The sequence below is a fragment of the Mytilus edulis genome, chromosome 1 (genome assembly GCF_963676685.1).
Source record: "Mytilus edulis chromosome 1, xbMytEdul2.2, whole genome shotgun sequence".
Classification (NCBI taxonomy): Eukaryota; Metazoa; Mollusca; class Bivalvia; order Mytilida; family Mytilidae; genus Mytilus; species Mytilus edulis.
The window spans coordinates 33667799-33695620 of record NC_092344.1 but is presented as its reverse complement, the minus strand read 5'-3'; the positions used below and the strand labels follow the sequence as shown (position 1 = coordinate 33695620).

The 27822-nt window shown below is 33.5% G+C and overlaps 2 protein-coding genes across 2 annotated transcripts; one reads left to right on the top strand and one right to left on the bottom strand.

The window, feature by feature from the left end:
* Window positions 1-1582: 1582 nt before the first annotated feature.
* On the bottom strand, window positions 1583-26531 carry LOC139481407 (pancreatic lipase-related protein 2-like). The gene is made up of 8 exons (XM_071264729.1): window positions 26286-26531; window positions 22202-22572; window positions 21598-21946; window positions 20777-20902; window positions 8479-8730; window positions 6028-6142; window positions 4858-5034; window positions 1583-1844 (listed from the first exon to the last, which is right to left on the bottom strand). The coding sequence occupies exons 1-8, from the start codon at window positions 26329-26331 to the stop codon at window positions 1766-1768; spliced, it is 1515 nt and encodes a 504-aa protein (XP_071120830.1). The 5' UTR covers window positions 26332-26531; the 3' UTR covers window positions 1583-1765.
* On the top strand, window positions 13470-19602 carry LOC139481399 (uncharacterized). The gene is made up of 4 exons (XM_071264720.1): window positions 13470-13603; window positions 13972-14033; window positions 15232-15301; window positions 16269-19602. The coding sequence occupies exons 1-4, from the start codon at window positions 13578-13580 to the stop codon at window positions 19132-19134; spliced, it is 3024 nt and encodes a 1007-aa protein (XP_071120821.1). The 5' UTR covers window positions 13470-13577; the 3' UTR covers window positions 19135-19602.
* Window positions 26532-27822: the final 1291 nt, after the last annotated feature.

Sequence of the window (27822 nt, the reverse complement as noted above, 5' to 3'; positions counted from 1 at the left end):
CCTCGGTTGTTTTTATTTACCTCAATTTATATGTAATAAATGGATTTACAAGGTTAAAACATGAGATATCTACTGTGGCCTCTGGTGTTTTATTATTTTTAGGGTTTTTGGTAACAGATTTGTTTTCTCGAATCAACATATCATAAATTACAGAAAAAAGAATGACGGCTTCATATCTTTTCCTCTATATTGACACAGATTGATTACTTCAAACTAGAATCTTTGACATGCGTGAGGATTTCAACTTTCAAATTGTCAACTTCCAATTTCTCAACAGTAACATATCTTAAAACAAACTGCTTTAATAGAGTTATGAGGTAGAACGACCTAACAACCATCACGAATTGTATGGTCTTTAAGATGTGTTGGTGTCTTAACACACTAGCGACATGTTTCGTTGTTATATTTCTCCGGATACCAGTCATATCATCTGATCTGCTATTTAATCAACTGTGTCGTAACCCCAATTGAGACATGTTGACTGTTAATTGCCAATGCATGTCTAGCAGAAGTTTCTTACTTTTGACATTTTTTTGATTCGAGCGTCACTGATGAGTCTTTTGTTGACGAAACGCGCGTCTGGCGTATATATAAAATCTAATCCTGGTATCTATGATGAGTTTATTTACATATTCGACGCACCTGTTGATCCTCTTGCGATTCCCTTCACTTTGTTTGTAACCATGATGTATCTTCAATCGATTAATCGAAGCATTGGAATAAAATTACAGTAGGAATAAAGTCATCTCCCCTTTATAAGTGAACATTTGGGTAATATGATTTATCTGTTATAAAACGGACCATCAATTCTTAGTTTTTTAAGTAGCGTCTTATTACAAAAAACTTTATGCTGTAATTATCATTTTGGACTACCTACGAATATGTTTCCGACATTAATAATTAGTTAGAGTAAAGAATTCAAGAAGAATGAAGAAAGTGTAATATATAAAATTTATATACTACAGATCCTTTGATTTTTTTCTATTATACGGTTTTTGATATGCGAGTCAACCGGATAGTGCTGTGAGTCATGATGTTTTCCAACTAAACTCGTGTAAGTGCAGTCTTTGAAAGAATCAGGCAATTTAGGAGAAATCCCAAACCTTGCCGAAAAAATACCACACTGATCTAACCATCCTGTTTTAAAGTTCACTTTGTCCCGAGTTAGAATTTGTAGGTCTATCGTGTTTGCGTGTCTGGTAATTCTGTAAATCTCCTAGCTAGATTACTTTTGGTTAGAATGACAGCAAATTACGGAGTAATTGGTAAAACATAGTGCCTTTCAACCAAATTATATTTTGAAATACCAGAACAGGGAGAAAACGAATGTTATATTCATGCACCATTACACATTTTGAACTTAAATGAATATAAAGGTTGAGGGGGTTTGTGTTTGTCATGTTTTCAAAACTGCCTGTTTTTTTCAGCCTGATTGGCACTTAAAAGTTTCCAAACTTTACACAAAATATATATAGTATTCATTTTCCTAACATTTTTATATTTGTCAAGTAAGCACAATTCAATTCGAAGACATTTTTTGACTTTAGTTGAAACTTAATAAAACAATTATCACTTCTGACAAACGATGTCAAATATGTTTTATTACATGTATTATGAATTTCGTGTGATACTGGAAATCTTCTCACAAATTAAAGACACAATTGCAACATGAATATACATGCTAGTCGAATACGTTTGCAGTCGCTATATTGTAAATAGTAATGAATATATATGCTTGCTCCTTAAAATACTTCAGTAATATATTTTAACAGGGCGAGGATGAACCCGTCAGTACTACACGACCTCCAGAGCTGATGATCACATCGTTTCCACAAAAATTTGTTCTGGAAAAAAGATAGCAAGTCTGTATTAACATACAATTATTAAAAATAAAAAGGATATTTTCACCGATATCAGATGAAAGTATATATGATAGCTTACAGTGAAAAAAAATAATACACTAAATACAATTTTGTCAATAACGATGAATTTACTGAGTATAGAATTTCAGATGAATTATACAATGAATGTTCTGGTCAAAATGATTTTAAACGAAAACCTTATTTCAACACATGCGACAATGGTAAAATCGAAAATGCTGAATCTAGAGAAGCAGAAAAAGTAAAATAACAAAAAGCCTTTAGAAATGGCAAATAAAAAACTCAAACACATCTAACTAATCGCAAACAACTGTCATATTCCAGACTTCGTACAGGCATTTTTTCTTATGTAGAAATGGTGGTTTAAGTTTGGGTTTTTAGCTAGCTAAACCTCTAACTAGTATAAAATTCCATTATATCGATAACAATGTGTGACCAAAACAAATAGACATAATAGGAAAACATGTCAAAATGGGGTACAGCAGTAGCTGTGATCATTGTGTTACACTATTAATCACTATAAAATCGCAAACAACTATGTCAAAAACAAAAACACAATGCTATATAGTACGGGGCGCCGAATGGGACTCTTGTGGTTTTGTACAAAATTCAATTCTGTCATAACAAAATCATTTTTGTCTTACAAAACTATGTGCTACAGACTTGTTTTGTGAGAACTTCAATTTTGTCATGACAAACTTCATTTTTGTAGACAAAATTCATATTTGTCATGACAAAAGTCAATTTTGTCTAAAAGGTATGCAAATATAAACATATTTGCATACAAAATTGACTTTTGTTACCTGATATGGAAATTAAATCACAAAAGTCAATTGTGTGAGGTAAGATTCAATTTTGTGAGACAAAATTGACTTTTGTGAGACTAAATTGACTTTTGTGAGACAAAATTGATTTTTGTGAGACAAAATTCAATTTTGTCAATTTTGTTGAGACAAAAGTCAATTTTGTTAATTTTGTTGAGACAAAAGTCAATTCTGTCAATTTTGTTGAGACAAAAGTCAATTTTGTTAATTTTGTTGAGACAAAAGTCAATTTTGTTAATTTTGTTGAGACAAAAGTCAATTTTGTCAATTTTGTTGAGACAAAAGTCAATTTTGTGACGACAAAATTCATTTTTGTGACGACAAAATTCAATTTTGTAACAACAAAATTGACTTTTATGAGACAAAATTGACTTTCGTGAGACAAAATTGACTTTCGTGAGACAAAATTGACTTTCGTGAGACAAAATTGACTTTCGTGAGACAAAAATCAATTTTGTTGAGACAAAATTCAATTTTGTTGAGACAAAAGTCAATTTTGTCAATTTTGTCAATTTTGTCTCACAAAAGTCAATTTTGTCAATTTTGTTGAGACAAAAGTCAATTTTGTCAATTTTGTTTAGACAAAAGTCAATTTTGTCAATTTTGTTGAGACAAAATTGTCAAATATCATACCATCTCTTTTGTTAGATAAAAAAAAGATTAATACTCAGTTCAACCGTTTTTGAATATTCAGTTGAAATATGACTAATAAAGACACCCAGTCTCATATTGTGCATGAGATCTCTTGTTTACTTATGAAATTTCTCCTTCAAAATTGCATTGTTGAATGCAAAAAATGTAAAATGTCAACAAAATATAATAATGGAACAACAAAAGGCTGCTCTAAAGATAGATACAACAGATGAAAATGAAATAATTCACGAGGGTATAGCCATCCGAGTATTCATCTCTTATGTGTTGAAATGAAGTATCAGTTTTAAATTAACTGTTTACAAACCTTTGATTCTTTTTCGAAATACTAAGGATTTTCTACCCAGGTATAGGTAAATTTAGCTTTGTTAGCAAAATCTTTTGAAATTGTGGGTCCTCAATGCTCTTCAATTTCGTACTTTGTTTGGATTATGTTAATTAGTTAGATTTGAGCGTCACTGATGAGTCTTTCGAATCTTTGTAAAGCCAGTTATCTATGATGAGTTTCTATACAACCACTGTGTCGATGTCACTCCTGGTGGAGGTTTACTCGCCGAGGGTGTCACCAGCCCAGTAGTCAGAACTTCTGTATTGACATGCCATACATATCATTGATATTGTCACGATTATGATTAATCTGTTTGCAAAACTTTTATTTTTTCGAAGAAGAAAAAAGGACTTTCGATCCCATGAATTGATAACTGCAATTAGTAAAACCTTTCGGAATTTTAGGTCCTCAATGCTCATCAACTTTGTTCTTAATTTGGCCTTTTAAACTTTTTTATGCGGTGTCACTGTCTTTTATAGACGAATTGCGTACAGAATTTGAATCCTGGTATCTATGATGAGTTTTGTTTTTTTATATACCAGCAAATCATATAGTTGCTCAACAGATGTGTTCTATCCGACAATACACTCATGTGTAGTAAATAAACTCATCATAGATACCAGGACTAAATTTAGTATATACGCCAGACGCGCGTTTCGTCTACAAAAGACTCATCAGTGACGCTCGAATCCAAAAAAGTTAAAAAGGCCAAATAAAGTACGAAGTTGAAGAGCATTGAGGACCAAAATTCCTAAACTTTTTGCCAAATATATCTAAGGTAATCTATGCCTGAGGTAGAAAAGCCTTAGGGAGCTACCATTTGATTTTTATGGGGGGGGGGGGGGGGGGGGGGGGCTAGGATGAAACATTTTGTCCTGCATTTTATTTTAGTTGTAATCTCCGTCCTGCCTTTTTATTTTTCGGTCCTGCCTTTTTTTTTTTTTTTAGTTTATCCTGACTTTTTTTTACCTAAATTGTCATCCTGACTATATAGCCCCCCCCCCCCCCCCCCCCCCCATTAAAATCAAATGGTAGCTCCCTTAGTAAATGTCGTTAAAAACCTCGCCGTCGTCCTAATACCTTTTTATCATATCAATAACTATTGCCATTGAACTAACGATCGTATTTGTCGTTTGGTCCCAATAGTAATACTGTTAGTATACTACAGACTTACATTTCGTCTGTTAGTCCATCTGTCACTTCTATTTTGTCAATCTTAATTTTGCCGGTCCATAACCATGACCAGACTTCACTCTTTTCGAGAAACTCTATAGTAAGAGTGCTGAGTGTAGATAGATGGTTTGGTGACACCAACAACTCGCTGTACATATGTCCTGCTCTATACTCCGCTCTGAAATATTATTACGAAATGTTATGACCGCTTTTTCAATTAATTTGTCTGTGACTTTCAACTGTTACTCTTAGTTTACAAAACTCTATTAGTTACCCAAATCAACAGATCATATATGTGTCGATGTTACACCACTCTCCGAGGTTAGGGGGTTATTGTTCTCAAACATGTTGGACTACGGCTTGTACTAAACCAGGAGCTTGTAATGAGTTCTTGTTTTTTCTATTAGTTTAACTTTAAAAAAGAAGATGTGGTATGATAGCCAATGAGACAACAACTCTCAAAAAGTGACAAAACGACATAGAAATTGACAACAAAAGGTCACAATACGGCATTCAACAATGAGCAATACATATACCGCATGGTCAGCTTTAAACGACCCGAAAAGAAAAATATAAAACAATTCAAACGAGAAAATGAAGTGCCTGATTTATCTTTTTAATTACAGTATTGGTTTTGCTAATTGTTGAATTGTTCGGTGCCCTGAAATGTTTTCCAAAATGTCGTTTACCCCATAATCCATCCATTTAAACAATTTACTTTGCTTCATTTTGGAATTGATGATTTATCCTTAGCATGTTATCTGTGCTGTTTCTAAAGACAATTTAATACTTTTACACAGAATAACATAGAAATGCGGTCTTTACAAAGAACAGATTAAGACCTAATTGGAAAAACATTTGAAACTGTGACTAGATCTATATGTATTTAAATTCTTACCAGTGTGGACAATCGCAATACATTTTAGTATTCAACATTAAAATCAACACACAAAGTTTGGTCCTCAGATAGTTATTCGTATTATTTGATTAAGGCGTTTGAAACCTTTCGCGACCCCACACTTCAAATGTCAACAACAAGTACGATGAGATAAGTGGGCGTTACAGAAGAACCGTTGGTTCCACTCAATTGATAACCTGAACGCGCCGAGAAATGGTCTCGTCCACACTGTTATGAAAACGATTATATATAAAAGCTTTCGTTGACCAATACCTGTATACAGTGTGATTGGCAATTTGACCACCATCTCCTGTAAACGTCAGATCTAATATGCCTTCAGTCGGTTGCATGTCAGAACTTACGTGAACTGCTATGCCGTACATATACCCTGAAATGTAGATGTAAAATAAATGAATTCAATTACCAGTGAAAGGCACGACAAGCTATTTTAAACTTAATTCAGATACAGAAATATTCGAATGTATACCGGTACCTACGAATCTTAAGATATATTGAAAGATAGCATATGGCAGTGATTTGCTATTCTTAATGACAATAATTCTAGACTATGAATTAGTAGTTGTCGTCTTTTCGGTTTAGGCTTTTGTATTTATACATGTTTTCAAATTTTTCGTTTTTGCTTTTTTTTACCTCGTGTGTCTAATGAAGATTGAACCCTGGAACACGTCCTGTACCCATAGATCATATCACATTGGCATTGGTATTTGCTGTTTTACATTCACGAATCTGTGATATTGTTTGGATGAAGAGTGACTTTTTGAAAATGATGTTAGTTTGCAATAGGAAACCAAACCATTTGTCGTGAGTCGACTCTTGTGCATACCTCTTACGAAATTTAACATAATGATGACCGACTTTCTATTCACCTAACATTGATATTTCATAATTCATGTCAACCGATTGGCGATTCATAAAAATCTGTCCTTTAAAGATGTTAATGCGTTGACCCTACACATAGGGTGGATATCTTATAGCAGAAGATGCAACTACTTATTAGTATTATAATGGTGTATGGGCTAGCATAATAGGTGCGGATCCAGCCATCTTGAAACTAACCCCCGAACACCATTTAAAAAGGAAATTAAAAAAGCGGGAGGTATATCCCCACATAGATCCACCAAAGCATTGTTACTGTTAAAACGGATGTACAGATTTGTGGATAAATTTCTTGTTAATTCATTTCAAAAATCTAATTAACATCATGCCGCTATAGTTCACTATCTGTCGCTTATGATGTTGTTTATAAGTTATAATAAATGATACGAATTGTTAATAAATTTATAAAATTGAGGGGATATATTTCTATTATCTATACATGTGTGTACCATAATATAGATTTCAACTTTTCTCTATATTATATATATAAGTGTGGACACAGATCAGTGTGGATAGTCTGTTTGAATGTTTGATCTTGTTTTCTGATAAAGATACTTCTTTGGAATTTTTTTCGCAGGATTGCACAATGACAGCCAAACACTTAACATTAGCAGTGTTTTTAATTTAATATTTAGTTTTACTGTTCAAGACTGTCATTGTAAACTTAAATATTATCCTTAGAATATAAGTTCCCAAGGGACAATATATTAAGTAAAAACTATCCCTACAGATGAAATATTAGTAAATAATGGATATTTTTTACCTTTAAAAGTTGTCCCACTCTAAAAAAGATTATCCGCTACGAAGGATAAAATCAATGTAGATATAATATCCTAAGGATAAAAGTGAGTAGTAAAATAATTTTCCATGGGATAATATTACCAAGAAATTTATCATTTCTAGGGATAATATTTCTACAAAATTATATCCATTTGGGATAATATTTCAGTAAAATTATATCCGATGGGATACAATGTCATGTAAATACTATCCTACTGTATCTTGATCAATGAAGTGTTTTAACAAATGGCACATTGCTTTAAAGAAACAATTAAATTGATAATAGATAATCATTTGTGTCAAGATGGATGGAGAGGAGTATAACGTTTTGTACAAATATCTGCTGAATAAAGAATACCCCCCAAAACAGCTCTTTAAATGAGAAACAAGCATTACGAAAACGTGCCCAAAGCTTCTTAATTAAAAAAAATAAGCTGTACTACAGAATTAATGAAGGTAAGTTTTATATTTATATTTGTATAATCATCAATAATTAACAGTGTTTGTTTTGAAATATGTTTTGAATTAAATAAAAGAGATTTTAAACCCAAAAATAATCAAATATCGATCATGGATCAGAAGATGTAGATAAAATAGAACTATCCCATAAATAATATCCAAAGGTTATAATACATGTAGTATACAGATATTCCCAAAATTTCCTACTAAGGACTGTTTTTAATTTTTTCGTAAAATGATCCGGGAGATAAAATGTCTTTGAATATTTTATCCTCTAGGATAGAAAATTGCAACATTTTATATCCCACAACACCAAAATAATATCCATCATTGTGGGTATTTTTTTAGTGTTGGGGATATAATTTGTGGCAATTTTCTATCCTAGAGGATAAAATATTCAAAGACATTTTATCTCCCGGATCATTTTACAGGGGGGATCAAATTAATTGTTACATCATGAAGGAGAAACTAATTGCATTGAAAATAATCATGTTGATTGGGATACATTTGTAGCTAAAAGATGAACACATGAGGTTTATCTCTGCATGATGGGATTTTTTGTATTATTCTCTCTATATATAAGCTCACCACAGTAAGGATCAGACTTTCCTGTTGCAAGATAAAACTTTCCTCTTGGTTTTCTGTCAGTATTCTCGTATTTATCTGCATTTATTCCCATTATTGGACAAGGGGTGTCAGATCCACACGCCATGCACTGTCCGTTTTTAAAACTGTTAAAACTATCACATGGAAAAGCCCTAAATCGACAGTCGCCATTGATAGATTCTGTAAACAGTGCTATAGATCTGCTGTGACTACAAGAAATACTGCTTTCAGTGCCTGTAACGATAAATTAAATTCTACTGAACAACTATTCATTGATTTGATATCACAAGATTGAGTACGACTTAACGTCCATGCGCAAATATTAAATTCAAATTTAGTACGATCGAGTACGATCCAGCCAGAAAAAATGTAAGTCATGTTTTTGTAACACATACATGCATTTAGTCATGCAGCAAGCAGATAACATATTTTCGTTATATAGTAAAAATGTCAGAGGAGTACCAGACAAGGTTTAAAGTCTTTAAACACAGCAATTTCGAAATAGACATGATCAAAAGTTCGTATATGTGCTTATATTGACCTTCAACTTGAAAACAAATTGATTGTTTTACAAAGGGGAAAGCCTTGTTCACAACCCAGTTTTCTCAAAGCTCAGTATATATATATATTAGTAGGGCGTTCATTATCACTGAACTAGTATATATTTGTTTAGGGGCCAGCTGAAGGACGCCTCCGGGTGCGGGAATTTCACGCTACATTGAAGACCTGTTGGTGACCTTCTGCTATTGTTTTTTTCTATGGTCGGGTTGTTGTCTCTTTGGCACATTCCCCATATCCATTCTCAATTTTATTTTATATGTATGTCACAGTGTCATTATACGTATACCAGCTAACGCACAGAGTGATGTCTCGAAGAAGACATCGTTTCGTATCGAAAATAAAACAAAGAATTTCTTGAGGATGACATTTTTTAGTTGTATTATTCTTCTAAATATGAAACTGGAGTATCACTTTCATAGCGCAAACGCGTTTTTTCTTAATATCTGAAAGTCTTACTAAAATTAATGAGACGTTTTATGACAACCAAGGGAAGAAAAATCCATCATAGAACGAAAAACATGAATTTGACTACTATAAAGGTTGCAGTCTTACTTTTAATTTCATGATTTTATTGCGATGAGCAAAATTCCTACCATATGGTCCTGGAATGACATAAATTGAAGCAATTTATTGGAACAACTAGCGACCTTGTTTCAATAGGGGGATGACCACTAGATATAGTTAGGTTGGTGGGAATGAATGTTCTGGCTTAGATTAAAAAGGACTATTTTGTTCCCATGACAAGATGTAAATGAATATTCTGTCCAACAATATGCTGGACAGGACAATGCAGGACATAGTTTTGTACAAGTATGAACAATTAAAAAGCCGTGCAGGTATGAACAATGAATAAGCCGTACAAGTATGAACAATGAAAAAGCCGTACAAGTTTGAACAATGGAAAAGTCGTACAAGTATGAACAATGAAAAAGCCGTTCAGGTATGAACAATGAATAAGCCGTACAAGTATGAACAATGAAAATGCCGTACAAGTATGGACAATGAAAAAGTCGTACAAGTATGAACAATGAAAAAGCCGTACAAGTATGAACAATGAATAAGCCGTACAAGTATGAACAATGAATAAGCCGTACAAGTATGAACAATGAAAAAGTCGTACAAGTATGAACATTTAAGCCGTTTAAGTATGAACCTTAAAGCCGTACAAATATGACTGAATAAACCGTACAAGTATGAACAATGTATAAGCCGTACAAGTATTAACAATGAACAAGCCGTACAAGTATGACCAATTAATAAGCCGTATGAGTAACAAGTGAAGAGAAACATGTTGACCACAAAACCATGTTGGACCTCCCTCTAAAATAATCAAATGGTCGTTCCCTAAAAATTGATCATGACAGACGTCGTCAAACAAGAACATTAGACAACTACAACTCCTGCTATGAATAGAATACTGTATTCATCAAATTAGGGCATATAGCATACAAACAATATTATTATAAACAATGACAAATGCAATACATAGATAATCGATATGTAACATGTGTAATAAAAAAATATACTACAGGAATTACACAACAAAATAACAATATACATGATGGAAATACTTTTATGTTGATACGTTGTATCTTTTGTCAATTTGATATTTTTCGGGGGATGGAGAGGCTACTTCCCGATTTGATTACTTTAACGCCTTTTACTTTTTATTCTAATGTTTTTCTGTAACTCAACTATAAAAACAAAGAAGGACTCGGGGTTTGTGAACTATAAACCTCGACTCTGACCTCGAACTGTGCTGTAATAGCACAACATGAATGTTAAAATAAGTCGAAAAGGGTTTGACTTTGTGTAACTGTACCAACCGCAACAACAACAAACAAAATACATATAATTAAGACTATTTTCATCTTATTTGTCTAAACAGGTTTGTATCTAAATAGGTACATTTTAAAGATGTGTCATTGTACAAAAACATTAATTGTGGTTGCTATTCACAAAATTAGGAATTTGAATATAATAAAATGTATGTCATGAGTAATTTGTTTGGACTCAGTGTATGTCATTTAGTAGCATTTCCTATTTTCATCTAAGTTCCCAGAAATGAAAATACACAAATTTCGCTAATATTTAGCTTTAGTAAGATTTCTAGTTATATTTTTTTTTGCATTTTTCATATCTTGGGTTTTTAATATATTGGGTTTTGCTCTCATTATTGAAGGTTGTTCGTTGAGTCGTTGACCTACATAGTTGATAACTTCTACATCATTTGTTTCTGGTTGACGGTTGTCTGAATGACATACATCTTCTTATAGAATTGAGAATGGAAACGGGGAGTATTTCAAAGAGACAACAACCCGACTAAAGAGCAGAAAATAGCTTAAGGTCACCAAAAGGGTCTTTAATTAGGGGGAGGGCCTTCCATGCAGCGAACAAGTTAAGCATGCGGATGCGGTCTACAGCTTACCCCTAAAATGTTGTATACTAATTCACAGAAAGGACGCAACACTAAACTCCGAATCATAAATAAACAAAAATCTAAAACCACACAAGACTAGAAAAAGATAGAGGTCCCTGACTTGGAACAGGCGTAAAAAATGCGGGTTTTGTGATATCTCAAACCACTCGTATACCTCTAGCCAATGTGGAATAAACAAACACACAGAAATACGCACAGTAAAACTCAGTTCAAATGAAGTCCGAGTCCGATGTTAAAATATGTTACGGAAGTAACTTACCAAAATGACAATGATCAACATGAATTAACAAAGGACTACTAGCAGTTACTGACATGCCAGCTCTAGACCTCAATTAAACTGACCGAAAGACTATTAACCCGTTCACACATCATATGAAAATCAAGTACCATCCCTCCCGTTAGAGCTTAAGTATCATGCCAACATAAATTATGTATTCAAGAAGAACATATTTTTATATTAGCAATGACCGTATACTGTAAATATGTAAAGCAAAATTATATCCGGGTGAAATTTGATCCGGAGGAGAAAATGTCACAGTAGTTGTTGTTATTTTTTTTATCCGGAGGAAAATATTTCCCTGGGATATTTTTTCCTTTGCCGTGAAATTCTATCTGGGTAGTTAATTTATTGAATATTTATTAGAAAAAACTTATCCTTCAAAATACTATGAAATAATAATAGTGTATTAATATCATGATTAAATAAGGTTAGTGAAATACCGATGATGTAAAAGTGAGCTGTTTTCAGATCTCAGTACAAATATATATACATTTAAAAGTAAGGTAGAAATATAGTTGCATTTCTACTGTTAACAGTAATAGAAGAATTTGATTATGGTGATATTATTAACTATATAAATAGTTTTGTCTGGGGACAGAGATGTAGTTGTTGATTATATGGAAATCAGATAAATCATAGCATAATAATATATTGGAACAAAAGCATGTTTAACAGCTGGATAGTTTTTACCTGTGAAATGTTATCTGTCTTATAAAATCAAGTTGTAAGTCATCTTTTTATATAAATGAATATATAAAAAATAAGATTGAAGGAAAAATTTCACTATAAAATAGATTCAGAAATATATTATATTAATATCTTTAAAATATAAATTGCTCATAATTACCTCCCTTTGATAAATTATGCAAATTTGGTCTACCTTTGTAAAGTATTTTATAATTATAGTCAGGTATATATTGATTGTGAGTAACTTACATAGTAGTTATTGGGACTCTATTTCACACGGTTCTGTGAAATATAGTACGGCAAATACCGGGACAAATTATCCTCAGGATGAAATATCACCGAGTAAGAAATAAACCGTTACAAATATACTACTTTAAATGAGCATTTTGCAAGAATGAAATAAAAAAAGACGCATGTTGTTTATGAAGAGATCAAATTATTTATATAATAACGAACGAACGAACCATAAGCAACTAACAAAAGTATCTAATCAAATCAAAGCACTGTAGACCTAAAAGAAATCAAAACAGTTGTGTGAAATCAAAACAGTTATGTGTCTTTATAAAATTTCGGAACCAAATACAGTAACACCACGGCACCAATTAAGTTTTTTGTGGAATTCGGACTGTTCCTTTAGCATTCTTTGTAATGTTTTCAACTTTTATTTGTATTTTTAGTCGGTTTTCTTTTTGTTCATGGTATTGTCTGTTATAATTGACCTATGATTTGCGAGTGTTCATTTTTATTGGCGGATGAATTAGGGAGTCCGGGGACGAATTTCTCCTTTCTTAAATGTCTGAATCCACGCCTGGTTTTCGTATCTTCTGTATATTACTGATAGGTGAATTGTCCGCAAATCAGACAAAACTTTTGCAGTTATATACACAATTTACTAACTTGACAGACGTAAAACCTAATATGTGCGTTGCAATATAAAAAATTGCATGTATTGTAAAAGGTCGCGGTAGCGTAACGTCATAATAGAAGAAACGTTGTCAACGTGACGGCACCTCCTATAGTCTTCACTACATAGTTTTATCTGTCGCAGTAAGCAGTGATTATAAACGAAACAAACATATATTGAATTATTTCAATCAGTGAATACGAAAAATTATGGTAAAAAGAACGAAGAAGGATCGGTAAGCATATTTAACATTAGTTTATTCTGATTTTAATAATATTATACGTATGTTAAAGAAATATAGAACTGTACTATAAATGTTCGAAATGTTTTGTTTAAATTACTTTATCACCATTATAATTTGTATTAATAGAACCATATGCAGCCTAACAAGGATAGTTGGATTAAAGTTCTTATTTGCTAGAACAAGAATTAAATTATTGCAACATTAGGATACCCTGACAACATAAAAAAAAAACAAAAAAAAAACCCAAAAAAAACCGCGCTTTAAACGTTGACATCCTTCATTTATATGGTCTTATTCAAGTTGTGATTCCTTACTTTTTAGCTGAGAAATATGAAAACATTTTTTTTTCTCTTTTGTAGTGATAAAGTCGAGAATATGGCACCTACAAAGCAGGCTGTACACAAGAAGACGATAGAAAGGAGTAAGTTTAAGGAGCCACTTCATCGCGCGTTATTCCTTCTTCGGTTTATTTGATCACCCGGACTATTTGATTTGATTAAAAACTGACTTGTTTTTTTAAGAAAACAATTAGGGGGAGCTTATATTATCTCACTTTCTCGCTTTTTTCTTCGATTAGGAATATTACTCTACAATAAAGGTGCACAATAAAACGAAAGCATTTTTCGTACATATCAATTACAAATATCGTCTTCGAATTATTAACATGTAGTTCCGTGCTGTTATAAGACTTAATGTAAATATGATTTGAAATACTCATAACAAGAATGTGTCCCTAGTACACGGATGCCCTATCCGCACTATCATTCTCTATGTTCAGTGGTCCGTGAAATTGGGGTAAAATTTCTAATTTGGTATTCAAATTATAAAGATCATGTCATAAGGAACATGTGTACTAAGTTTCAAGTTTATTGGACTTCAACTTCATCAAAAACTACCTCGACCAAAAACTTTAACCTAGGTGGGACAGACGAATGGACGAACAGACGGACGAACGAACAAACAGACGGACAGACGGACGAACGGACGCACAAACCAGAAAACATAATGCCCATAAATGGGGCATAACAAATATCGTATATAACGTTGATGTATAAAATCGATACCGAAATACAGCGGCAAGTATTACAGTATAAAACAGCATGGTGCCATCCCCATTCCTATAACCTGCAGTGGCAGATCCTAAAAAGTAGGGGTCCAGGGTTGGAACCCCCTTTTATTTAACGACAAATGACGTTCCAACCCCCGGACCCTCCCCCTCTTTTCGAACCACCACTGATAAGCCTGTTCTATGTCTACAACCAAGCCAAAGGTAATGATTAGCCTTACTTCAAGTTTTTTGTCCTTTCGGTAAAGTGTTGATGACAGTTCTAAGAGTATCTTTTTTGTGAACAACTTTTCTCAAATCGGAGCTTGACATTGTACAGATATTTTTTAACCTGTATATTGACTCCTGTATGTCCTTTTCTTTCTTCTTAGTTTTCATTTTGGTGCTGTTTCATCATTTCATTAATCAATATTCCCAACTCGTTTTTTCAAATGGCAAAATTGAACAGAAATAAACGATGACAATGAATCAGACTGAATGCAATATATGGATTGTCTAATGTAGATCAACATACCCCATCATTAACTAATACAAAGCTTTGTGTATTTTTTAGTCGGACCAAAAAGCCAGAAATTCCAGATAGAGTATGATACAGTGGAATACGTAGACAGGACAGGGAATGAGTAAGTCTAGTTTATCTTAACACAAATATGGAATATAAGACAATATCAAATTTAATTATCTGTAAGAAAAAAGAAGTCCCAAAACCATAAAGTACAGAAATATATACCGTATTGCCACATTCTTACGACAATAGTATATCTTCTACAAAAAAGCCTTCCATGCAGACCGGATATGAAATTTCAAACTAAATGAAATTTACAAAAACTTAAACAAGAGACACTGATACATACCTGCAGCACAGAACAGACGATAAAATAAGGCAAACGAACACAATGCCATCAAGTACATAATAGATAAAATGACTTATAACTTAAAAGAAATATAAGAAAATAAGGAATGCATGATAATAATGGTATACTACATTGTAATTCGGCTGGAAGTCATTGGGTTAGGGAGCTACCATTTGATTTTTATGGGGGGGGGGGGCTTGGATGAAATTTGAAAAAAATAGGCAGGACAGGAGTTTTGAGTAAAAAAAAAGGCAGGATGAGACACTTTGCCAAAAAAAAAAGGCAGGATGACAATTTAGGTAAAAAAAGTCAGGATAAACTTATAAAAAAAAGGCAGGACCGCATAGAGTGAAAAATAAAAAGGCAGGACAGAGATTACAACTAAAAAAAATGCAGGACAAAATTTTTCATCCTAGCCCCCCCATAAAAATCAAATGGTAGCTCCCTTACACAGGGCAACTCATTGGGTTATCCTCTAAAAATTATATATGGTTTGGCATTCGTGTTCGTATTGCCACCACTTCAGAATCATAAATTAGGAATGACCATACTTCATGTTTTAATTGGTTAGTAAATGTAACCACTTCTTGTTGACGTTGTGATAAGAGTCCAGTTCTATATACAACTGATTTATGTGAAAAAAATGACGTAATGTACTATCATGTTTAAAAAACGCTATTATATGCAGTGAGTCGCTATTAATTGCACTAAGAACAAAAATAAAACATTGTTTCAGATTGCTTGCCAACTGGAAGTGCTCAATTCAAGAAAAAGAGGAAGCAATCCAAACAACCTCCAAAAAACTTCAAAACATGCAACCAAGCAAACTTTCCGAGAATAGGCTCAGGCAAGAAATAGAGCAATGGGTCGATTTTAAAGAGGCTGACAGACATGTCATGAAACGATGCATGCACAATCTACAAATTTCCATGAAAGATAGGCTTCATTACTTAAGGAAACAGAAACAGTTTTTTCTAGATAAACAGAAAACCCTGAAAAATGTTTACAAAACAATTGAAAGGAGCAACCGCTCAAGAATTCCAAATCCTTTTCCACAATTCATTCTTGACGTCAAACGCGAACATTACCAACTGTTCAACGAGGAACTTCTGATTTCACCAAATGGTAGCTTAAACAAGTATAAAAGACAAATGATGGAAGCCAACACTGTCATTATTGATGACACCACGTTATATATTGGGAGAACTGGAAGAACAAACGTGATGACACCAATTCATGAAAATATACTAGAATCCGACAAGTGCATTACCGGCGAGTGTGTTGACTCTTGCTGCACATTGCGTAGGTCCGAATCAGAACTTAGTTTTCTGAATCATGAATTTGAAATTGAGTATAATATGTTTGAACTATCTATGGAAAGCAAGGACACTGAAAATTGTTCTAGAAATGATGACATACAAAGGAACGAGCCCAAAAAACATGCTAAGAGATCGAAAATTACTGTTCCAGTAAAACTGCCACAATTGCTAGCTAACAAGAAAATGAAATACAAGGACAAGTCACCCTCTACTCCAGTAAAACTACCACTGCTGATACCAACCAAGAAGATGAAATACGCGGAAGAGACTCTAAAACACCAGCTACCTAACAAGAAGATAACATACCCGAAAGAACTCTCTGACACTACAGTTAAACTACCACCATTATTACCTGACAAAGAGAAAACATGCATGCAAGAAAATCTCTTTACTAATCGTCCTGGTACTCCAAAACTGCTACCACCATTACAGAACTTGCCACAAAACATCAAAAAGCCATTAATTGTAAACAAGATCGGGGATGAAAAGAAAGATAAAAGTAAAGTTAGGTCAACAGAATCAATGTCTAAACCAGCACCACAGCAACCAGCTGAGGCAACAGCTTCCAATGAAACTTTAGATATGAACCCACAATTAGGTTCTAAAAGGCAAAAATGGAAAAGTCAGTATAGAACTTTTAAGCTGCAAAAGACATCTCGTAAAAATTACTACGTCAGTAACAGAAAATACCGATTTTCCAGGCTGCATCTTTCATCTGGTAAAAAATGCTATATCCCTACAAGCAACAGGGATAAAGTAAGCAAAATGGTTTACGAAAGATACTGCACCAAAAGTAAACAAAACAGGAATGTAGGAAAGCAAACAGACAGAGAAAAACCAGACAGATACCCAGAACAAGATCAAATTCATACATTGCCACGAAATATGAGAGAGACATATATTTTAAATAAGATCAGGGATGAAAAGAAAGAGAAAAGTAAAGTTATTTCAGCGCAATCAACGTCTTTATCAGCTCCACAGAAAACTGCTGAGACAACAGCAAACGGTGGAACTTTAGATATGAACTCAGAATTAGCTTTGAAAAGGGTAAAATGGGAGAATAAGTTTCCAACTTTTAGGCTGCAAAAGGCATCTGGTCAAGATTGCCACATCTCTGAGAGAAAGTACCGATTTTCCAGGCTGCATAAGTCATCTGTGAAAAATTGTTTTATACCAAAATGCAAAAGTGACAAAGTAAGCAAAATCGTTACTGAAAAATATTGTACCACAAGAACACAAAAAAGAAATGTCAAAAAGCAAACTGAAATGGAAAGACCAGACAGCTACCCAGCACCAGATAAAATTAATACTTGGCCTCAAAATTTAAAAAACATATTAATTTTAAAAAACATAAGGAATGAAAAGAAAGAGAAAAGTGAAGTCGTGAAATCAATGACTTTATCAGCTCCACAGCATACCGATGAGACAAAAACTTCCAATAATAGGTCCAAACCAGCACCAGAGCAGACTGATGAGACAACAGCTTCCCATAAAATGTCGAAATCAGCTCAACAGCAGGTTGATGTGACAACAGATTCCAATACAATGTCGGAACCAGCACAACCGCAGACTGTTGAGACAACAGCTTCCAATAAAATGTATAAATCAACACAAGAGCATGCTGATAGGACAACAGCTTCGAGTGATAACACTAGAAATCAAAACAGGAATATTAGAGAGCAGAAAGAAAGAGAAAAATCGGTCAACAACTTAGAACAAGACCAATATCATAGTATGATGGATTATGCAGTGGATGATAAATATCCAACTGAAGACATCATTCAAAAGCTGGATGATAATGAACTGATAGGGTTTTATCAGGTGCAAGAAAAAGATCTGTTTCCTGTCATCGAAAATATGAGTGACAGCAAAGTGATAGAAGTATTCAAGAAACTACATGATCAGCATATTGCAGTCATTCATTGTTTAAGCGATTCCATAGATGACACCCAAAGCTCGAGCTCTGGAAGTACAATAAATGATTTTCAAGACGCTGGAGAAAATGGTGGTACGTTGAAATCAACAATGAAAACATTTGCTAAAAATCTTATTCCAGATTGCATAACGAACGGTAGCCAATGTCAACCAACAGAAACTCTTTCTTCAAATTGGCAAATTATAAAAGTCCTCCCTGAAACGAATATAAAGACACAATATATTCCTATGCAACCCACACAATTTATTCCTATGCCACCCAATTCACCAAAACTAAAAACATCAAACGCCAGACGTAAACGATATGGCCGAAAAAGGGATGAAAATAACAATCCACCAGAATCTTAAAAAAAAGCAATAATATTCAGATTGTTTTATACATTTACGCTTCATATTTTCAAAAGAAGATCTTTAGTGGATACCGCCAGTTGTAAGAGATATTGCAGGAAAAGTGTTGAAAAAATATAAAATAAAATCTGATTTCGTGATACATTCACAATTCATATTTTCATAAGACTGTCTTTAGATCTGTTTAGAGCATGTATGTTAAAACAGTTTGATATACTCAGGTGAATCATTTGTTTAACTTGGCTTACGCTGTAAATGAACAATGTTCCTAGTCTGTTGTTAAGCAGCAATGGCAAAAGATGGCTGAAACATGTATCAAGGTTCATTGAAGTGGCGAGAATATATATAATGAAATTATGAAATATCCAGTATAAAACAGCAATTTGAATATATATAAAATATCAATAGCAACAATATATTGCATATTTGTACATATTTTGTTTTGTAAATAAAATAGATAAAAAACAATTTATTTTTGTATATGTGTCACACTCCATTAGACAACCTAAATATCTAATATTTCATTAGAAATGTAACATGAGGAAAAATCATGAAAGCATGATACAGCTTATGAGCCACAAACATTAAAACTTACATTGTATCAGTGGCAGATACAGGGGGTCCGGGGTTGGAATCCCCCTTTTTTGGGACGATCAATGCATTTGAATGGGGACATGTGGTTGGAACCCCACTTTTTTTCTGGGTTGGGAATCCCCCTTATTAAAATGGCTGGATCCGCCCCTGTGTATGCAGGTTTACATTGATTGATTGGTGTGCAATGCTCCATTCAAAGTTTTGTACTATTTCGTGGCAGTCAGTTTTTATCGGCGGAGGAAGCCAAAGCCCAGAGAGAACCACAGACCATTCGTAGGAAAACTGACAATCCAAGTCAATTAAGATTAGAGTTGAGCTCACTTGCCACAAGCAAATTTGCCACTCACAACCTCAGTTTTGATGAGCTAGTAATTTGACTACTTAAGGTCAAGGAACAGTAAATTGGCTATGTCACAGATTTTGTTAAACTTTTACATACAACCTTGGCTTTTTGAACTACAACTAAAAATTAAAAAAAAAATCATTTATCTCTTTTATGATCTGAAATATTGCAGATTTGATTTCTTGCATTTATATTATATTATGGGTGAATATTTGTATAGAAAGGACATAAAATCAGCGAAAAACCTTATAAAATTTAAAATCGTCAATTTATACACAAAATTTTAGCAAATTCTGTGACATAGCTCATAAGACTGTGAAGGTTGAGAGTACTTCTTTTTTTTCAAACCAGACAAAAATCTGACCAAACACACCCCCTACATATATAACAAGAGTACTCACCATTATATAGTATTGTAAAAATATGATAATGTCTTTATTTCGTTCTCACAACCTCCATTTACTATATAAAAAAAATAGCAAACAAAAGCATACTTTTTTTGTAGGTCATATCAATTGCGTACATCAACAAAAGCAAGTTTGTTATAGATCACATGCAGCGCGTGTTGGGTTTTGACAGATAATTTTATTATGAAATGAAATGACAGTCTTGTGGAATAGTATCGGATTGGGGGAGCTAATTGCGATATGAGTAGTGTTAGTACTAGTGATCATTGTGTATAAAAGCAAACAAAAATAATAATACCAGATATTCCACGGCTATACGAATGACTGAACAAGTTAATCCAACTTCCTTTGGTACAACCTGGTTGGTTCTTGCCTCCATTTGGATAAAAATCAATATGGCCAACAGGATCTATCAGCCCATAGCCTTGAATAAAATACACAACTGATAAAAGCAAAGATGTTCAAATAGATTTCAATTATGAGTTACGATATAAAAAATGACTTCCGAAGTTACAAAATATAATTATTTCGCTTATAGCACTATTACAAGACCACTAACTCGAGTTTGAATGAAACGATTTAACACTTGCATGCAAATGTGTCCGTCATGTCATCACACAGGTTCCCGTTAACTTTGACATCACAATTCCAAAAATTTGACGTCAGAAGATTATTCGAAGACAAAATTCGACTAAATTCCAATAGTGTAAATATGTTTTATTTAATAATTCTGACCTAGCTTGAACAGGAGAATTCGACTATCAAACTATAGAAAATTATTCTATGTCAAATATTTTATTCTTCCGGACTTTTTTTTATTTTTTTTTATCAACACCCTAACTTTTATTGGCTCAAGTACAGATGCAAAGTGATTTATTAAGATATTGTGGGTAATGCGGATTATGCGGATTATGAGATTGAAAGCGTCCAGAAAAAGACCCAGAATCTTTGATTGTCATAGAATACGTAGGTAAGAGGGAATTAAAATGATGATGCTATACATCGGTTTGATCGTTTTTAGAACTTTATTCAAGCGATTCCGATGTCTTGCATAATCATGGTGATGATGAACAAGTTGTTAAAAGTATTATTGTATGATTAATAACTAGTACTTTCTACCTGATATTTCATCGAAAGGTGAACCGTCTGTATGCACAACGTCGACAAAGTTTGCATCTCCAGGATCGAGCCGAACTCTCACATCAGTACCCTTGTAATTAGGTTCTGCTGGGTCCAATCCAGTTATCCTTCCGAGGCCTGTTACGAGCTCTCCAGCATACCCAGCCACGTGTGCTCCTAGACTATGGCCAATCAAATGAAATTTTGAGACATCGCCACCTGTTTCCTCAATAAGGAACTCGATCATCTTAGCAACTTCAGCACCTACAACTCTGGTATTGGCTACTGCTTGTGTGTATGGCCACCCTGATCCATGTCCCCAGTCGACCACCACCACATTTGTTGGTTCCTATACAGAAAAGAATAAAATTTACAATTTGCACTCCTTTTATGATCAGCAATAACTTGCTCTGGATTAAAACACAGGTAAAAGTTCCGATACAAGAAGAAAAACGTTTAAAAATAAGAAGGTATAATTGCCTATGAGACAACTATCCACCAGACCAAATGACATAGAAGTTAATATATGTGTCATCATACGGCCTTCGACAATGAGCAAAACCTTAAACGCATATAACTTGTACAATTTATACGTCAATATTACCTTTAGAATAAACTGTCTGGTCATTTGTCTTGTCCAACTAACCATTCCATATTGCTCAAACCCATGGATGATAATCTTTGTAGGCAAGTTGCTGTTGTATCTACTTCTACTTAGTTGATCCGATGCTGCTCTGCTGATGATTCTCGGAAATCTATCATTTATACTGGTATAGAGTAAGAATCTTGTTCTGATAAATCGTGGGTTCAGAGGCAGTGCATCTCCTGTGTTGTTGTATGGATATGTGTTGGTGAAGCAACCAAGATCACCGTAACACTGGGCACTTCTTTTTATCCTGTTCGTGGAGGGCAGTGGTCTAAATGGTGGAGGAAACCATTCTGGTCGGATAGGTATTGGGTCAATAAGTAGAACACCTTTGAATTCATAATAAAAATAGAATAAATACATTGTGTACTAGTGTTATGCATAATGTTTTCCAACTTATTTTACTTCAAGAAGTTCAAATACGATCCTTTTATCTTTTAAAAAACTTATTCTAAAAGGTTGCCAATACAACACTATAATTAGATCTGTGAATATTGCTTTTTTGGTATTAATGCTTGTTTTGTTATCAGTAAATTAAAATCGAACTATTTTAAATATTATGTTTATATTACATAATTTGTGTACATTCATGGCTCTACAATCTGTCGATATCTGTATCTTAGCAAAGCACAAGGTCATGTTTTTCTATGACTGTTAATGATTGTTCGATGTATTTCTGGTTTGTATCCATCTGATGAGTTCAGCCCTTTTCAACTGATTTTATAGTTTTTTTTCTGATGTTGTGCTGTTACACCACTGTTCCAGGTAAGAGAATGGTTGGCACCTTCAAACCAATTCAGCACACATTCTATATGTGCATGTTTCAAGTCATGAGCATGTGTTATTTTGGTCTCTTGTAGAGACTTTGTCTCATTTGGCATTTATACCACGTCTTCATATGTTCACACATACCATTGCAACACAAAGTAATATAATTTGAATCAAAACCAAACTGTATTGCCTTTTCCCATTACCACTGAAATATGATAACTCTTAACACTAACTTCAAGTTTAAACAACGTGAAGATATTAAGAGGCATTCTGAAACCGTAAATTAATGACCAAAAGGACAACAAATGATCAAATGTCCACAAAAGATCAAATCAATTAAGCGCTTCTCCATGAGCTCGTCAATGGAACGCTACAACTGCCTTATGATAACAATAATCATATCATGAAGGGTAGAGATATATCATGAAGGGTCGAGATATATCATGAAGGGTAGAGATATATCATGACGGGTAGAGATATATCATGAAGGCTAATGATATATCATGAAGGGTCGAGATATATCATGAAGGGTAGAGATATATCATGACGGGTAGAGATATATCATGAAGGGTAGAGATATACCATGACGGGTAGAGATATATCATGACGGGTAGAGATATATCATGAAGGGTAGAGATATATCATGACGGGTAGAGATATATCATGAAGGCTAGAGATATATCATGAAGGGTAGAGATATCATGAAGGGTAGAGATATATCATGACGGGTAGAGCTATATCATGAAGGGTAGAGATATATCATGACGCAAATGATCTATACTGCAACGACATTTGACTTAAATTTGCTATATCACAAAGATAAATTTATATACTATAAAGACACTTTGATACAACATGGAGCTTCCTTTTCATTCTATTCTGTAATTTCACTTTGACATGAAGATAATATTCATACTATGAAAACATCTTGATACAAAATAGAGCTACATTTTCATACTGATTTGTCATTTAACTTAACTATTATTTGATACTGCTATGTCATAAAGATACTATAAAGAAATCTTAATAAAACGTTAAGAAACTTTTCCATACTATTGTGTCACCTCAGTTTATTGTAACGATAAATTTGTATACTATATAATCATCTCGATATAACATGGAACACTTTTCCCAATTTGTCGATATGTAACGACTAAGAACTTTGTGTAAGCTAGACTCTTACCCTGAGCTCTTACCATTGTCGAAGATCGTATGCGGACCGTGCACAAGTGGTATTTTCTAATTGTGTTTTGTTGTTAAAAAGTGAAATCACAAAAATACTGAACTCAGAGGAAAATCAATTCGGAAAGTCCATAATCACATGGCAAAATCAAATAACAAAACGCATCAAAAACGAATGGACAAGAACTGTCATATTCCTGACTTGGTACATTCTTCTTGACTTTTATTCTTTAAAAGTTATTTATTGCTTTTAGTAAGTATGCAGATCAAATTCCTTTAAACAGAAGTTGATTGAAGATAAGTAGTCGAAATCTCCGTGAGTGTGTACTGATAACATGAAGCGTTAAGTACATGTGTACTAGTATAACGCCTAATATCAGCAGAGAACAGAAATATTTTGTTTGCTTAATAATAAATATTACCAGAAGTTTAACTCTACAAAATGTTTTAAAAAAGTTACACAGTTGGTTTTTTTCTTCTTCAGATAACACTGTTGTTTTTAACTGTAACATTTCCTGTATTTTATATTATTGATATGATGTTGACGTGTGCTTAGTTCAAATATTTGAAACAGCAAAAAACAATTATTAATAAGTGCCCAACTACTACAAGTAAAAATGATAGAAGTGCATCTTTTGTGATATTTTTTTATACAAACTCAAAAGATAAAGCGTGAAATTGGGCAAAAGAAGGGCTGGATAAGGTTTCTTATTGGAAATTTATAAAATGATTCATAAATATATGAAAAGTTTGGTTTTGGAACGGAAATGTTAAACAATGGGGTATTTCTTCACATAGGATACACGAAGAACAAGGCAGCGTACGGATAGTTCCCAAAACACAACATAGTCATTGAATACTGTTAAAAATTAAGGTCGTTGTCATCATTGAGTTGCTTAGTATATACACTTTAGAAAAACCATCAGACTGTTCGAAATGGTATATATTAAATGTATATGTTTTAAAAGAGGGAGGGGGGTAACATATGATGAAATACAATTGCCTTATGAATTCCCAAAGCTGTCTTTTGATAGATTTTTCATAAATTAAAAATTTTTTATGTTTGTTTTTCACCCAGAAAATGAACAAAAATGACATTTGAAAATACTATACCATTCCGAATAAAGCTACTGCCGTTTAGATACAATTACATTATATTTGGAAATGTGTTTTCTACATTGAAAACTTTTACGAGAGCATATACTGTTTATAAGCCTTGATCAACAATGTAGTGCCAAAGAAAGGGGATCTCATTGGGGGTTCTGATCCCGGAGCCCGCTTACTGTTTTGTCAGATTCCCGTATCCCGCTTTAATTACACTACTAGTATGTACGTAAGCAATTCTCATTTTTTGTAATTTCCCGTGGTCCGCTAAACTTCATTTCCCGTTTTCACGGCACAATAATTTGATTTTCACGTGTCACGCGTACAAAAAATCGGCAACCCCGCGTCACGCTTAGACCCCAGAAAGATTAAAATACTCATCATGTTGATCTGCAGTAATACACTTTAATATATTTTTTTTATGTGACTAGTTTAAAGTACATTTGACATGTATGCTCCATTTAAATACTTATATTGATACAGATAGTTATAAACTTTAGTAATAAGCTTTATTCAGTCGTAAAACAAGTTACTTCTATCGTCTGCCAGTAAAACCCATACTGACCAGTACGTTGTGCTAAACGTATAAGTACACAGTCACGTTCAGTTAAATTGAGAACAAAACACTAAATATCAGTTCTTAAAGAACATTTGCACTAACCCTTTGAGAAGTAGGTGTGTGGCCTATGTTGCAGACAAAACATCGGTACCTATTAATCATCCCCTCTTTTTTAGCGGTAGTTTACATTTTTCCATTAAACTTATCGACCCTTTGTGAACAAAATTGATCAGATCTTTTGCTCGATTCGTGGCCGTCATTAACATATATGAAATATTTGCTACTGGACTAAAAAAACAACAATCGATCAATCTTTAGCGTCATATAATGTTCGTGGTATCGTTATTTTTTATTAGTCGTTATTTGTGATACTCCGAGCACTTAACTTATATTTTAACATTCATTAATTAATATTTATTAACTTACCAGCAAAAAATCCAAACAATAAAAATCCAAATAGTTTACTGTTCATTTTCTTCTGGCAGGGCGTATGGTTCGTACAAAAATTTGTTTATTTGCCAAGTGAAGAATCTGGTATGTAAAATTTGATAAATAGTAAGCAGTAGGATTCTAATTATCAGATATTTATTTTCGAGAAGTAATCAAAGATAGCCAAGTGAGATAGCTTCCACGGTAACATACTTTAAACTACCGGACAACGTCATGACGTGTACTCTCTAATGTAAAACATGCACCATGCAGATTAATTGCTTTGCCAGATTACCCTGTTTTTTGGTTAAAAAAACTGTTAATGTACATTTTTTTTATATTCTTCTTTTATTCTCATTGATGGAGTATGTGTACAAGGTTAAGTAGGTAAGTTTGATATATTTTTTGGTCGTAAACCAATATTTATATTTATGGTACTGTGTCCAAAATTTGGTCGAGGTTCTTTTCATACATACATATAATCAAGTTGGGACCATTATAGAAAATTTGTAAATTACCCGGGTTTAAACATATTAAAGACCCCTAACATATCTCACTAAACAAGTGTTAGAAAAAGAAGAGTTACATTTTTTACCAAAGTTTGGGCCATTGATTGTGCTTTTTGGAATATTTATTTTAGAAGATATAAAACTTTTCCGGGAAAAATATAAAAAAAAAACCAGCGACATTGTGTGTTAATTAATTCTCAAATTGTCAGAACGAAAATCAAATATTGATGGCATTTCTGGTCTTAATTTTGTGGAATTTCAAAACTGTCCAATAATTTAGTGGCAATATTAAAAAAAATAAAAAAGACTTTTTCTCCAGTATTGTTTTTGTGTGTGTTGTTCCCGAGGGCTCTTGTTGTTTAATCTTTAAACGTTCCGTGGTGTAGTGCTTTGTAAACATCTGTTTGACCTCTTTCAATACTGAACGATAAGCTAATGCTAATATGGAATCCATGTCATCCAATCAAGCTAGAACTACGGACACCTCGGAAACAATATGGTATACTTTGAATACATGGACTAAACCCGTCAATAAGCAACAAATGGCGCTGAACACAAAACAAATACGCTCAACAAATACATATCTGCCATTACACCATGTACACCTAAATCAAATACGTAGAGTCTATACACAGTTCCATTTTTAGAGTCGGTGCATATACAGAATCCCTTCTTGATATAGCAATGTACTGTCTCACATATTTGTCTGGAGAGACGGATTTATGGGGGGGGGGGGGGGGGGGGGGGGGGGCAGGGGCCCTCCTTTTCTGGAAAAAAATTGGTTGATTATAAAGGGAACCACCGAAGCATGACCGGAGCAAGCCCCCTCTTAGGCAGTCAGTAGCCCCCCCATTTATGAAATTTTTTAGATCCGCTAGTGCTCTATCGGCTTTATATTCAATCGTAAACGATATCATCACAAAGACATAAAAATTAAAGCTTTATTTAAAGTTGGTATATGCCAGACAATAAAAAACATAAGCTATGAAGAGACCTTAAAACCGACAAAACAAAAGTACATCCAT